Genomic DNA, 16,492 nt, shown 5'->3' with positions numbered 1-16,492 from the left:
TGATAGAGGTAAACTGAAGACAGGAAAATATATATTGTTTAAAATAATGTGTCCATATAACATGTGGCATTCAAAATCACAAAGGAGAAGCAGTTTGGCTTTGGGGATCGAAAGGTTGTTTTTAAGGGTTCATTGTCATATTGGAAATGCTTTTGAGACTATGATGAAATGTGCATTTATCAACCAGACAAATAGGATTGTTTGTTTATTTTTATTACGGCAGTATGAACAATGTTTTAGTTCTTAAAAGTGGTAGTGGTGCTGAAGGCCCAGGCAGCATTAAAACAAGGTGTATGTTTCCCCATGATAGCCGTAGTGTCAGTTTACCAAATTCAGAAGAACTAAACTTTTATACTAAAGGGAGTTTAAAATGAAGATAAGAGATTGAGGGGAAAGAGGGTTTTGGGATAAATTTTTTATTACATTAAAAAAATAATCTTTTAAAAAATCTGCCTTGAATATAAGGGGGGAAATATATATATTTATTTTATTTTATATATATATAAACTTTTTTTGTTTTTTTAATTTTACTTTCTTATTATTAATTTCAGTTTGATACCATCTCAGATAACAGGTTTAGAGTAAGAATTTAGTTAACTTGCTTTCCTTATCAGTGGTCCGGCTCTGTGACTTTAATGTGTCCTGTTTGCCATATTATCAGCAAAATATGAGGTAGGCTTTTGAACATCAATAAAAACAAGTTATAAAATCTTCAAAATTTCTCATGACCCAAAAGGGATACAAAACTGGATATTTTATCTGTTTCCTTTAACATAAGCATGTTGTTTCCAAGTTCCAGTATTAGGATCATTATGTCGACTCGCCGACAAGCGGTATCTCCTATCAGACAAGTTTGCATCAGCTCCAGCAGTTTACAAAATAAGCATTGTTCTTCAGTGTATTACAGTCTGTACAGCTGAAAACAACTTTCTTCACAACTCTCTTTTGTCCTCCGTGGACATTACACCCGGAAACTGGAGCTCACGTGTGCCCATCTGCCATCCGCTTACCACTTTGGCCACTGGAGGTAGTGTTTAAAATATTGGTGCAAACAGACCGATTTTAGCTAAAGAAAAGTAATCTACTGTTTCCGATTTCACTGAGATCAGACTGTTTCCTTTCCTGCATATTCCTCCTGCTTTACAGTTTATAACTTTACTTTCTGGAGAAACCTTGACAATCACTGGCATTCAGAATATTTTCTCTTGTCATTTGAAAGATCATTGTATTGTTACTTAAAATTTGGCAAAGGAACACAAAATAATATTGAACTCTTCATGAAAAAGAAGTGTTCAAGATATCTTGGACATAAACCAAAATAAAATTAATGGTGTGGAGAAGATATAGGAGATTCACAAACATTTTTATTTTCTTGTTGCAAATCACATCTTGGTTTTTCCAGATCTCAAAAGACTACAACCACACAGTATTTGGATTGCAGCATACACACTAAAAACATTATAAAATATATATATATATATATATATATATATATATATATATATATTATATAGCTAATCCAGATAATCGACCCATCTATCAACTTCCCCGATTCTTGTAACCAACTCAGAGAATTTTGCCTCCATCGCCGTAATCGATCAACGTATTACAGCAAGATCCTCCAGGTCCGCTACGACTTTCATTAGCATTACAGACATGCTCGCCAGTTGCTACTGAATTTCTCCCACTGCAACTTCCAAACAGATTCCCTGGTCTGCGGGCCTGTCAGAGGTATCAGCTTGAGCACGTAGGTAGCCCCAGGATTTTGAATTCTTTGATATTTTGGCTTCTTAGAACAGTTATGTAGCAGGGTGTATCGAATCTCACCAGTTTATGATACAAAAAGAATTAAAAACTAGCAAAGTGTGCAGAGCTCATCGTTCACACATCCGACTTTCGCTTGGCGCCACGCGACTCCCTCGTTCTTTCATAATTTTAACAATGATATTTATAATAGTTCATGGTAACCTTGTAAAACCATGCATGGCTACCATGTTTAGTGACTATGGTTTCTATATAAAGCATTTTTGTAATGAAAAAACAGCAGTTTAAATAGATTTAGAAAGTTTTTCTGCCACAACTACCATAGTTAATACAGTACAGTTAGTGTTACTGCAGTAAATCCATGGTACATTTTTGGAAGTTTTGATTTGAGAATTGAAAAGCCTTCTAATTTATGTTTTCTTTGTCAGTGCCGTTTAGAATGTGGGGGCTGTTTGTTTTAAACTAGTTTCATTACCGAGACATAAGAGTTTTGCAACAGACAATTTTGTACCACATCTAAACCGGTTTTGCAATCCCAGCTGCACATCTCACTGGTTCACATGTGCATATAAAATATTAAGTTGTTTGATTGAAGCCAGTCTGCAAATTACCACACCTGCTCTGCCCTCAAGCAGCTTTATTCATGATTAAGCCATGTTGATAATTGACACGTGTAGCGCTGTTTTATTCCACTTTTGATGTGAGGAATATGTTCTCAAAAACATACAGATGACAGAGGAAGGCTCGTTTATATTCACAAAGACAGCGCTAACTGATTGTTCAGTGAAATGTTGCGATCCCCTGCCATCCAACGTTTCAGAAATGAGCTTGCGGGCCACTTGAAATGAAATAAGTTTGACACGTGTTATGCAGTGACGTCGCTAAGTATTAGTGTGTGTGTGTGTGTGTGTGTGTCTGTGGTCCCTTTTGCAATGTAGAAAGTGCACAGCTGACTGGGGCTGGCAAGCGTTATGTTGCGTCAAGAATATTCAATTAATCATGTGAGATCCCAACAGCTGCGCTCATAATTAGAGGAAACACTGTCTGTGTATTTATTTATTTATATATATATATATATATATATATATATATATATATATATATATATATATATATATATCATATATACACACACTGGCAGCCAAAAGTTTGGAATAATGTACATATTTTGCTATTTCAGAAGAAAATTAGCACTTTATTAAAACAAAGTGTCATTATTTGAAGAGAGTCATTTTTGATCAAATCTAGACAGGCCCTATTTCCAGCAGCCATCACTCCAACACCTTTTCCTTGAGTAATCATTCTAAATTGCTAATTTGGTACTAGAAAATCTCTTGCCATTATATCAAACACAGTTGAAAGATATTTGGTTCATTAAATGAAGCTTAACATTGTCTTTGTGTTTGTTTTTGAGTTGCCACAGTATGCAATAGACTGGCATGTCTTAAGGTCAATATTAGGTCAAAAATGGCAAAAAAAAACTTCTTTCTCTAGAAACTCGTCAGTCAATCATTGTTTTGAGGAATGAAGGTTATGCAATGCATGAAACTGCCAAAAAACTGAAGATTTCATACAAAGGTGTACACTACAGTCTTAAACGACAAAGGACAACTGGCTCTAACAAGGACAGAAAGAGATGTGGAAGGTGATGTACAACTAAACAAGAGCATAAGTACATCAGAGTCTCTAGTTTGAGAAATAGACGCCTCACATGTCCTCAGCTGACAGCTTCATTGAATTCTACCCGCTCAACACCAGTTTCATGTACAACAGTAATGAGAAGACTCAGGGGTGCAGGCCTTGTAGGAAGAATCGCAAAGAAAAAGCCACTTTTCAAACAGAAAAACAAAAAGAAAAGGTTAGAGTGGGCAAAGAAACAGACATTGGATAACAGATAATTGGAAAAGAGTGTTATGGATCTTAACCCCATTGAGCTTTTGTGGGAACAGCTAGACTGTAAGGTGCGTGAGAAGTGCCTGACAAGACACATCTATGGCAAGTGCTACAGGAATTGTGGGATGAAATGTCACCAGAGTATCTGGACAAACTGACAGCTAGAGTGTCAAGGATCTGCAAAGCTGTCATTGCTGCATGTGGAGGATAAGTTTAATAAATTCTGAACTTTTTTATAAGAGCAAAATCTGTACATTATTCCAACAATTTGGCCGTTGATGTCCTGATGAAGATAGCCACCCACTTTAAAAAAATAAAAGATCAACCAGTTGGAATCGGCTGTAAATTTGTCAACTTCAAATTCTGGAAATGTTGTATTTTTATCTTGTGCTTAATTGCCGTTTTTCAACCTCTTGATCATTTTGTAACATTAACGGCTGAAGTGTCCAAAATTGACCAAATGTTACAACAATTTGTTGCTGCAAGCTGTCATTCATGGCTGGCAGAGAAGACTTCAACTTTCTGACTTCTTGAAATGATGGATACAGTTGGTCCCTCTTCATATCTTCAACTATTCAGTCTTTAAAGCTACACTATTTAACTTTTGGCCCTCTAGCGGTTAAAAAATTAAACTGCACACATGTTGCGGAAGAACATTGTTTTGGTAATACTGTATGTTGTGCTTCGGCTCTGCGCGGATGAATGTGCTTTGAGGAATCGGTGTATACACGGATACAGGACATCTTATCAGAGCAAATGGAAAAATAATGAAAGAAAGAAAAGACACATCCGAAAACATGTCATCTGAACAGATAAGTGCCATTGCTTATGCTGTTGTTTTGACTTTTTGAAATAAATGACTGTAATGACACCTCAGTTTCTGGGTAATGGAGGAGTCAGGAGACAATAAAGCAGGTTCAAAGTCAGTCTTTTTAATTTTTTTTTTCTTTTTCTTTTTTTTACACACTCGAAGATAACCGTTGACAACCAAAGAAAACATCTTGAAATAATTTAAAGCACTCCAAATAAAAACTTTCTCGGAGCATGCTTGTTGAGCCTTCAGGTCACTCTCTCCCCTCACTGATGCTCTGGCGTCCCTTTTTGGTCTCCCTTCACATCACTATAATGAGACACAGGAGTTAGGGATAATTGTGGACCAGGTGATGGTTCTCTCTCTCCCACAGACCGACACATGACCTAGTCATCAAGAGTTGTTGCCACCTCTGAAAAGGCAAGCCGATGTTGATTCGGGTTTTATTACGGACACTGTCACTTTCCCTTTTTGCTTGTAGACTTTCTTTTTACAACTCCCACACATGCGCTACAGTAGCCGGATCTTATTTTCTCTGTGTACACATATGACAGCAACGCACGGGTGAATGACACATGTATGCAATTTCCCGAGAAATCCGTCCTGACAGCTCTAAAATATAAAATTATTATAGGTTTATCAAAGTGTATTTGGGTAAAGACGTGGTTTGGAAGATGGATGTTTGCTGCACTCTCTCGTTAATAACATTTTGTTATTTTTTTTAAAGTTACATAGTGTAGCTTTAACTAAATCTCCTTAAATGAGACCAACATCTCTATTTTCTGTGATCTGGAAATTTCCACACTTGTTTGTCTTCAGGGTTTTCATGTCGGTTTAACGTACACCTCATGATGCTCACTTGTTCATGTTCCTAACCCTGAGTTATGTTCTTAACCAGTTTCAAGTGTACATTTTATCTTTCTTGATTACCTTGTTTCATTTAAACTCTGTTAAGGAAACATTTTTGATAAAATATCCAGTTGAATTTACCATTTTTTTCTAATGTTGTCATTTTAATGGCATCATCAAATGTGCACTGTACCTTTAAATTAAACCTAGTCATATTAGAGCCGTGGCCTAGGCTTAACATATTCTGACACACTGAGCCACCCCCACTGTTTCAAATCATTGTTCCTAATTATTTTCAATTATATAGAAGTTGCACCAAAAAAAAGTCAAAAATCTAGTCATTAACCATTTTAAAATATAGAGATGTTTTTTTTTCTTTTTCTTTCTCTCCCAAAACCCTCAATCCAAAGGTTTGGCAGGAGAAAGTGTGGCCTAGGTAGCACAGTAGTATAGGAGTTTAGGCTAAAGCACAGGCTTAAATATCATCACTTTTACAGTTTACATTTACTAGACCTGTATTTTGTTTTAACGCTTATGTAATCTTTAATCCTGAGACTTTATTGCATAGAGATAAACTGTTTGTATATACAATGTCGCCTGCAGAGTTTACCCTTTATGATAAAACATGTTTTCCATGAATCATCTGTCACCTTTGTCCTTATGAAAGTGACATGATGACAAAAGAAATGGAGATTGCATTCTGTTAACTGTTGCCGCAAAAGTCTAGAGAACGTCTACACATCTCAATGTTTTGCAGCTATTGAATTCGAAATGACTTGACTTTTTCAAGTAATCCTAGAAAAGGGGGAGATCATTCCAAATAGACACTGCTGACTCACTCCACAAGTTCCCTCAACGAAACTGCACTGTTGTGGCATTGGGAGCGTTCTCACTATCGCTCCCTTCAGTACCAACACACTGGCAAACTGTTGAGGTATTTCATGAGGTGATTGGTTTTACTGATAGGACATTTTGAACCTAGAAGTTTCAAAAGACAAAGCTTTTGATTTTAGATGTAGTTTTTCTTTTTGACCTGCATGCTTTGCTTTTATTATGCCCTTAAATCAATGCAGTTGTATATTTATTTCCTGTTTTAATTTCAATGTTTTTTGTTTTGTAGACTAACCATAGGACTATGTATAGGACAGGTCTAATCAGTTCCTTCTCAGTCTGGTCAAGACACAAGAGTAAGCATGGTCTGAGAACTGATGATCAGGAAGTTATGTTATAGGCCTCAACAAATGGAAGAGAATTTGTGAAGTCAAAATAGAAAGTAGCAAAGCAAATGGAATGAAGAACAAAAATGAAGGCTTCTGTCTCATTACTGTAACACAATTTTAATTTGCCAGCGGAGTGTTGCAGTTATTTACAGTACTGAACGCTGAAATTACCTGGAAACAATGGCAAACCTGGCAGGTCTCATATATAAACTTACTATAAACTTTGGAAAATTGTCCATTTTGTTCTGTTTTAAATCTAGGCCTGCCAAAGTTGGTGAAAGATTCATTAGATGGCCACCTGTATTTATGTTTTACAGGTCATCTGTCAACGGCCATAAATAATAATGTAGGAACACTTTACAATAAGATTAAGTAATGCAATAGTTAACATGAACTAACAATGAACACTTACAGTATTTAATAATCTTTTTTTAATGTTAAGTTCTACATACACAAATGCATTTTTGCTTTAAAAGTTCTGTACATTAGTATTATCAATATCAACTAACATGAGCAAACAATGAACAATAGTATTTAAAAAATAAATAAATAAATACCATTAACCAAGATTAATGAATGCTATAAAAATCATCACCCAGTTCCAATGCATTTATGTTTAAGGAAAACATATACGAGTTTCATAGGAACAAATTGCTGCGACTTGGATTTGAAATCTTGGATGAAAAAATGGATTTATCATAGTTCATTAAAACTGTTGGCAGACATATATACTAAATCAAATGACCCCCAAGTCATTCAGTATCGATTAAGTCATTTTAGCCATAGTAATCTAACCAGATTTATTTGAGGACATCACATGTCAAAAGCATGTTTATAAACAAAAATACTGAAGTTTTTGAAGTTTGACACCATTTTCCTAAATTAGAATTTTACATTTTTGGAATCCATGTTGTTGTTTGATATAGCCTTTAATTTATCTGAATTCCACAGATGTCAGTTATATTACATATGTCAAGCAAATAAAGCCAAAAGATAATTTATTTAAAGAGGATGAAGGTAAAATTGCTGAGCAGTTAATGCTGTTTAGGAGTGCAAACATCCAGTTTTACACTGTTTATTAGATTTACTTTCAATGAGAAGGGTTCAACAAAGCATAGCATTGTTTTGCTTAGTTCTTGCTTGTCAGTTGTTCGACCCAGAAATAATGACCACATTCATTGTATTGTTTGCATAATAAATCTCCAACAAGAGATTTTTCATAGTTTTCTTTACTGCTAATTTCTTTGCATTACAGTTGCATATTGTGTGAACTGAACAACTACATATTAATGTGGTCACATATTAAGCTTGTTTAACCCTTAATTGCATTGAGTGTTTTGCCATTAATAATTACAATCCTCAGGTCTTGAGTAACCTGGCACAAAAATGGATCTACAAAATCCCCCAACATAGTAAAATTGTTAATGCTTTTTTCAAGAGAATTAGAAAATAATACTGTTTAGAATATATTTTGTTAAATTTTGATGATGAATTTTTCACTTATGATGCAACTAATGATAGAACAGGATTCATTATCTTTTATTAAATGTTGGGCAAGACATCAACTTGATAGTACTCATTTGCATGAATACAGCCTTAAACTTTTATAGATATTAAATAATCATAAAAATATGATTTATGGAAGTGCAAATATATATTGCGACATTATTACATATCTCTGGTCCCTAACAAATGCACTTTTGGTAATTAAACGATAAAAAAAAAACATAGTTTTAGCCATTTTGGCACTTTATTATGGTTACACTATTCATAAGAAAATAGTAAAGAGGTGGGGGCATAACACCACAAAATTAATAAGGTAGAGGGGGTGAAATGAGGTCCCAGGTCACTAAAGACCCTAAATATGCATTTAGGGGTTAAGGTGAGGTGTTAGAAAATGGTGATGCAACAACTAATCGATAAAATCAACAATAATTAATAATGAAAATAATCAATATAAAGAGCAAAACATGCCATAACATTAATATTTTTATCACTGACAAATCTTTTACATAGCTGCTACACTTTTAAATAGATTTTTCTTTAGATTAGAGCATTAAATACTAAAGCATTAATTAGCAAATTTCTAAAACTCAAATAACTAAATGAATTACATCATACATTGTCCCATTCTTGATCTTTTACATTTTGAAACTGAAATGACCTCAAAACAAAGGTGCCAGAAATCTAAATCTGTGAAAATATTTAAACTAAATACAAGAAGATACATTATTCAGCCTTCAATTCCAGATAAATTATACACGTGCATGAAAATAACATCTATTTTATTGATATCTTGGGTTGTCAATGTATCTGTTTTGTGTAATATCACATTATCTGTATATATTTACACTTTTATTGGGATTTTGGCCTCCCCAGTGGCCGGAATACCTTCCAAACCTGTAGCACACGATAACATTTAATAAAACTAGCCATTTCATATTTCAAATACGAGTTCAAGTTGGTATTTCATTACATAACCATCATTCATTCAAAAATGTACCATGTGAGTACAACCAAAGTCCCCTAAAAATACAAGAAAATTATAAGTAAACAATAATGTATTACAAAGTGTTAAAAAACAAAATAAATACAAATTGATGATGTGAACAAATTGATAGCTTGTGTACTTGGAGTAACTAAAGATCTTTATGCTGTAAATATAACAAGAATATTCCACTCAAAGTCCTCTCAGATGCCATCTCAAAGTAATAGCCCATTCACAATGTGAACCATTACTCGGTTGTCCACATGGTTTATAGGACAATGTTTATTTCAGATTCCTTGCACCTACGAGGTTAATTTCAAATAGAGACCTGCCATGACAGCCACAAACTTCCTAAACATGATTCTTTAATGTTACAAATCTCATTTTGATTGCAAAAAACCTTGGAAGCATTCATGTTTTTCTTCATATTTGGGTAGGATTTAATGGGGAGGTTCTGTTCAAGTGGAAAATGTTTTATTTTATCTTTGTATTCACTGGGAATTGTATTTTATTTTTAGATGGTTTGATTTGGAGATGTGATTTATGTGTTGGAATGAATGCGTGTCTGAACTGTTGTCTAGTAAGATAGTGGTTTTAAGGATTCAAACCTGTCTGAATACTTTTAAATGTTTAAATATATATATGTGTGTGTGTATATATATATATATATATATATATATATAATGAATCCATGAATGAACAAATGCTTTTATAAAAGAAACATGTAAACCCCATATTTGAGAAATGTCACTCAGTGGTAGTGTATAGATAGAGCAAGTAATACAGGCAAGAGTACATTATATATATTAATGCTAAAAGATGTCAAAATATATTGTATGAAATATCTTCATACAAATAATAAATAATTTAATTTATTTTTTAATACACAGCACACGTGGATACTTTGGTTTAGACTCGTGAAAATTAGATGTAGGCTTCCATCCATTTTCCAGTCAAGATGCCAAGTTGTTGAATCTTGGGCATCATGTCCTCACTCATAATAAATCTCTTGTTCCTCGTTCAGAAATGTATTCACATTATAGTCCAATTGAGGTCATTTAGCCACAATGTAGACTTTCTCTTCCGGTTGCCAAAGCATAAATGTTTGATCTTCAGCAATGTAACAAAGCACTCTTTTAGTACATGAATACTTGAAAATATACACTTTTAAAAGAAAGAAATCTTGGATGATCTTCATGTGGTTCCTTTCCATGTATGTGACATCATACAGACAATGATACCTGCATTGAATTCATTAAATGTTTCTTAATGGTAAGTTGGAATGCGTAGCATGTTTAATTGGTCTACCTATTCAAAACTATTTAAATGTGCCTGCGTTGGGTAGAAAATTGTGTTCAGTTATGAACAAATCGTATGCCTTGTTCATATTTTTTGTATGAGAATCTTGAAGTGCCGCAAAAGCTGGCAGTTACCCCAACAAAAAAACTGTACAAATATACTTAGTTGCTTATGAGATAACATCAAGTTAATTTGATACCATTTTAAATATTTGTAGGGAAAATTCACAAAAAAATAACAAATACTTGACTCATGGCCATGTTGCTTTCTTTCATGGACAACAAAATGACCATTTACTTCCTTTTATATGGTAAGAAAATGCCTCGAAAGAGAATTGTGACTGAGGCTAACCTTTTGCCAAACGTCTTTTAAGTTCCACAGAAATAAGAAAGTCGTACAGGTTCGGACTTTCATGAGGCAGACTGAATGATAACTCGTGACCTGCACAAGTATTGTTATAATCCTTTTGGATTGTCTGAGACTAGACTGAATGTGCAAATGCTGCATTGCGCTGCCAAGGGTGACATTTCTGTCTGCTTTCAGAATGGGACTGTTTGAAGGATCTCCAGGGGTAAGTGTAAAAGCTAGTTATGCCCTCAGGTTTGTTCATTCGTGTATTCCTTATGTTTCTCCACTGCAATAGAAAATGACTGTGTTGATGCTAAATACACACTCCTAGTCCTTGTTTCATGTCAAACTTTTTACAGGTATTCATCTCACTTTACCCTTCCATGGTTTACAGCATCTAAGCTCACCATTTGTTCTGAAATGTTCTATTTTCCGCTTTAGAGAAGATGGAGCTGCCAGAATTACGCTCTTTTACTTCACTATCCTTTGACCAGTCTTCCACCTTTCCTGGTCAGGTTTTACTTGTTGCTTCCAAGATGTCCTCTTTCAGCCATGAAGAAAAAGACTCGCTGACCATTAAAACTCTTCAGGCTATCTCAGAAGTGTCTTTCCATTCCTTTTAAATAATCAGAAGATGGACTGGCTCAATATGTTCCTTTCATGCCTACAGCTGTTATTTCCTATTTTACTTGGATTGCTTTTTTGTTTTGTTTTTTCTTCTTAATCATCTGTCACATCGAAGAGACGATTTCTAAATTGTCGCAATTGCTTCTTGTTCTGGTCTACTCGTGTGTGTGTGTGTGCGTGTGCGCGCTTCAATAGTTTTTCATTTTCTATTGCAGTCGAGACATCATAACATTGAAAATGTAAAGATTTGTAATGATATGGCCACAAAATGTTTCCTTTTTTTAAAATGTATTTATTTATTTTAAGGATATTTAGTAAGGGTATGAAAGACAGAGAGGGACTGTGTGTGTGTGTGTGTGTATGTATGTATGTATGTTTGTATGTATGGGTGGTTTGCAAACATGTTCATTAGACCTGAAATGGTAACACGATATTTTTATCATTGCGCAGCATGAGGAACGCTAGTGGACTGACAGCAGCTGACCTAACCCATGCCCAGGGTTTTCAAGAGTGTGCCCAACTGCTTTCCAATGCCCAGAACCAGGAACTCAATCAGATTAATGGGCTCTCATCAAACGGCTCTTTGTGCTATGGGGACCGCAAATTAATCCAAGAGCGGGGCATTCTTAATGGGGTACCCAATCGAAAGAGGTCTCTTGATTGCATGGAGCCAAATAAAATTAAAAAGGCCAGAACGGATGGTAAGTCATTACTACTTATTTATGCACATTTTTCACGAGTCATATTGAACAATAAATTAGGTGTAAGTAAAGGTGAAGTAATTTCTTGACAAAAACTGAATAAAGACTTTTACAAGATCTTTCTGCTCCAATTTCACACGAGAGGTGAAGTCATTGTTGCTGTGTCTGGCTGTTTCGGATTCTCAATCAGAGCAATGCTTTGTGCCATCACAGATCTTGGTTTTCAGGCGATGAGTGGAGTTAATGGATGCAGTGGAGGAGACCAGATGGAGAACATACAAATGGAGTTTGGGCCAACTTTGAGTACCACAGGTGGGAATGGACCCTTAAATGGTTTCTGTTCTTTGGGGTCCAGTGGCTACAGCAGTGCAGAGCAGGACCAGGGGGCCAGAATGGAGAGCTTATCCTCTCCAGCCCACAAAGAGCTGGAGATCTTCACTGTGACCTCCATGCAAATACCATGTCGTTGCACTAACTCCTATGCCTATTTGTAGGGCAATTTGCCTTTGCTTCATTTAGATTCTTCTGCTTATGTGTCTAGATGGGAACATAATGCAGTTTAGCACACTTCAGATGTATAAAGCCTTTCATAAAAATTGTCACACTACCCCATTCTTTTAACTTTAGTTGTTGTGCACTTAAAAAAATAAAATATAAGTTATTTTGATCAGTTTGGAGAACATTTTTTGTTTTGCACATATACTTCCCTGAATACCTTTTTTTTTTTTTTTTTTCATTTTGATTCCAGTACATTCCAAGTAAAACAAATTCCCAACTTGTCTCTAAAGTCTCTGCATTTTTAGGCAGTTTTGTATGCCCTGAAATCCATACTTGAACAGTATGAATAAAAATGTAATTTTTGTGTTTGATCTTAAAATGACTATGCTTTCGCAGATTTGCATTTCCCTTGCCAAATTCCTGCCCTCAAGTTTTGTAACCTTGTTGGATTTTGGTTTAAGCTGTTTGTTACTTTTGACACGAGTGACCCATTTTATATTCCTGCAAAGTAGCAAAAAGGAAACGCAGATTCTAGGTGTATTCCAGCATGTTATTTTTTCCATGTTGCAATGTTACCATGTAATCCTGTCATGAAATTTTTTTTCTTCTTGTTATACCAAAGTATATCTTAACGTGAATTTACAAATTACATTCATGGACCTTCGCTGTGCAGATTTCATACATATGTGTTCTTGTAGGGGAGTGTCAGGTGCTATTCAGTCTGATTTCTTTGTCCTCAGATCGTTTGACTCTTTTGAGGTTGTAGTTTGCTTTCTGTGAGCGTTCTGTGGGCAAAATCTGTAAAAGATCTATTTAGTTAGATTTGTTGTATCTTTGTGGTTAAATGTTTATCTATCTGGGTATTGAAAGAGGGGAAGTCCTCTTTCCAGCTAATATTTTGCTTAGAATTTTGTATGTAGTTTAGATATTATTTGCTTGAGGCTAAGGAGAGTTTTTTTATTCAAAAGTACTTTTTGATATTCTCAAATAAAACAAAATCTATTTGTCAGAAATTGTTCTCCCAAAAAAAGTAGTATGATATCTGAAGTAATTGGCCAAGGCCAGAATATTTTTCACTCCATATAAAATACATGATTGCCTACTCCTAAACTTTTCTGTATTACAAGCGACATCTGATTGAAAGTGCTCATTTACACAGCTGTGTTGGACACTGTGATAGAGGTAAAAATATAGTTCATGTAGCATAGCAGGATGCTTAATATTGACAAATGTAATTTCTATTCTCATTAAATGTTCTATCTTTTAACAATCAGAATTGACTCTTGGATGTGTACTTATTTTTGTAAGAGTATGCTAGCAAATTAAGAACAACATGCAAGTATTCATATAATGCTGTTTTTTTATGTAGTTGTTGGACCCAAGTATAAGCATCTCTGTATCATGTAATGTCAAGTTTACAAGGATAAAGCTATTTTGGAGTGCAAGGGATATTTTGAGTGATGAAGAATTTCTCATAGTTGTTTTCTAATATTATACTTTAAAAAACAAATGGTGACTTTCTGCGGACACTTCCACTGCATGAAACATTAATCGAATTCCCAGGTATAAGATTGAATAATAAGGCAAGAGATTGAATGTTAAGCAAATGTAGGGCAGAGTGCCATTGTTGCATCTCTTACAAATTAAGCAATATCAGGACTGGGAGTCAAATTTGAATCATGTGTTCAAAGGTTCAGATGTTAGTATGTTACGTTAACCATATAGACAAGGTGATTTTTCAAAACTTTAAATGAATCAGACTTTCTGAATGAATACCTGTGCCCCACTGAAATTCCCACAAAAGAATATTCAGATTGCACAATTCTGTTGGAAGTTGTTGTGCAAAACAAAATTTTAGCTAAGAATGAAGAATAAAGAAGATATCTTTCTATTTTTAATGAATTTGTTCTCTTTGACAGCAGGACTTTCTTTAAGTGGACATTGCCATCGTGTGCAACACCTCAACAGAGGTGACCTGATGCATGGAAATATAAATGGGATTTCAACAATCCCATCAGAGATTGGGAATGAAAGCATTGGGCATCATGGTTACTTTGACAATGGCCTGCACTTTGGGCATCATAACGGCTTTGGAGATACAGCTGAGAATATGGAGGATGCCTGCAGTCAGATAGAGCACCTCAAGTCAGTTAGTGCTGAGGAGCAGTATGACCACATCACCTTTAACACCATGCACCTCTTTCATGGGTGTTAGGATGTCCCGTCCAAAGTCACATGCCTTCATATATCCATACAGAATGCATTGCTTTAAGTTCATGCCCTTATAAAGGGACACTGTATTACATTTTCCTTTATTATTATTAGCTTAAGTTTTATAAGTAAAATTAGTACCTATTAAAAATATATATATTTTTTCTCTCTCTCTCTCTAATTAGGGCCATTTAAATTGAGATGACGTTTGTCAAGATGTTTCTGTTGAGAAGCCCAGAGGCTGTTGATGTTTATGTATTATTTTTAAGGATGTTGCTTGTATTACGGGTGCCTACATATAAAATATAATTGTTTATTGTCATCTCTTATGTTGTAATTGGAGCTATGTATGAATAAAATGGTAAATTGAAAAAAGCATCTGTTTTCTAACTCGAACAATCTCAATTCTAACCTTTATTTTAAATGTAAAGGTTTAACCTTATGAGTTTCCGCAGCTCACGTGGTGCTGAAAAACCTGAGGTAAGAAAACGTCTCGGGTGACATGTGTAACCCTTGTTCCCTGAAAAAGGCGGAACGAGATGTTGCGCTGCTAAGCGCTACGGGGAACAGCTTTAACTGTGAGCCGAGCTGAATAAATGTGTGGAACACGTCAATGAACATTGACCGGAATTTATAGCCTCGGTTGATGTAATCATTAGATGCACCTGAGGCCAGGCTATAAATGGATACGTCACCAGGTGTTGTCAGATACTTCTTTTTGAAGAGCAGTCCTGGGACGCCCCAGTGCGGCAAAGCAGCGCAACATCTCGTTCCGCCTTTTTCAGGGAACAAGGGTTACACATGTAACCCGAGACGTTCCCTTTACAAAAGGCTTCACTACGATGTTGCGCTGGTAAGCGCTACGGGGAACGCAATACCCACGCCGCCGCACTTGGGGCTGTCCGGACCCCTACGGTTGTGCAGTGTACTCACAAAAACGCGAGAGGTCTCAGACATGAGCTTCAGATGTCGACTCAAGGGCATAAGAGCACGGAGTAGCATAAACATCTAAACCATTCAATTTTGATGAATGTGTGCGGAGAGGACCAGCCTGCCGCATCACAAACTTGTTCAGGCATGAGCTGAGATGTCGACTCAAGGGCATAAGAGCCCGGAGTAGCAAAGCATCTAACCCATAAAGTTTGATGAATGTGTGCGAAGAGAACCCTGTCGCAACACAAACTTGTCATAAAAACTGATGAATGTGAGCGGAGAGGACCAGCCTGCCGCATCACAAACCTGTTCAGGCATGAGCTGAGATGTCGACTCAAGGGCATAAGAGCCCGGAGAGTGCAGAACATCCAAACTAAAAAAGTCCAATGAATGTGTGCGGAGAGGACAACCTGCCGCATCACACGCTTGTTTAGGCATGGGCTGAGATGCCGCCACGGGTAGTTCAAGCTTAAGATCTAAGCCAGACGCCACCCCTCACCCTCCATTGGAAACGGGAAGTATTTAGTGTAATAACCTAACTCTCTCTCTGGAAGGGGAACACATACCATGGCCCCTTTAACCAGGAGATTGAGAGTTTTTTTTTTTTTTTACAAAAAAAGAAATCCGGTTTACGGTAGTGAGAACACGCCGTTGAAACACGGAAAAGTGGCGAGAGAATTAAATCCTGACACCCTTATAAGACCCACAGAAAAGGATATATCCGGCAGAAGTTTCCACGCTGCCAGGATCTATGAGATGGGTATTATATTTGAACACTTCCTGTTGAGGGGTTGTCGGGTGTTTCGCGTCCTGAATAAAATGTAGGAACAGCGAAAACACCCAATTTTGA

General features: G+C 35.9%; 1 protein-coding gene across 2 annotated transcripts in view; it reads left to right on the top strand.

The window, feature by feature from the left end:
• LOC127658577 (ankyrin repeat domain-containing protein 10-like) overlaps positions 1-15,092 on the top strand; it is a 42,087-nt gene extending 26,995 nt beyond the window's left edge. Inside the window, exons 4-6 of one of the 2 annotated variants that reach the window (XM_052147944.1) lie at positions 11,750-12,000; positions 12,214-12,312; positions 14,421-15,092. In XM_052147944.1, the coding sequence (XP_052003904.1) occupies positions 11,750-12,000; positions 12,214-12,312; positions 14,421-14,713 (643 nt within the window). In that variant the 3' untranslated portion in view covers positions 14,714-15,092. Of the gene's footprint in view, positions 1-11,749; positions 12,001-12,213; positions 12,313-14,417 lie in introns of both variants that reach the window. The other variant, XM_052147943.1, reaches the window with a different exon arrangement.
• Positions 15,093-16,492: the final 1,400 nt, after the last annotated feature.

The sequence above is a fragment of the Xyrauchen texanus genome, chromosome 18 (assembly GCF_025860055.1).
Source record: "Xyrauchen texanus isolate HMW12.3.18 chromosome 18, RBS_HiC_50CHRs, whole genome shotgun sequence".
Taxonomy (NCBI): domain Eukaryota; kingdom Metazoa; phylum Chordata; class Actinopteri; order Cypriniformes; family Catostomidae; genus Xyrauchen; species Xyrauchen texanus.
The sequence above is the reverse complement of the archived record's forward strand: the minus strand, read 5'-3'. Positions and strand labels throughout refer to the sequence as shown.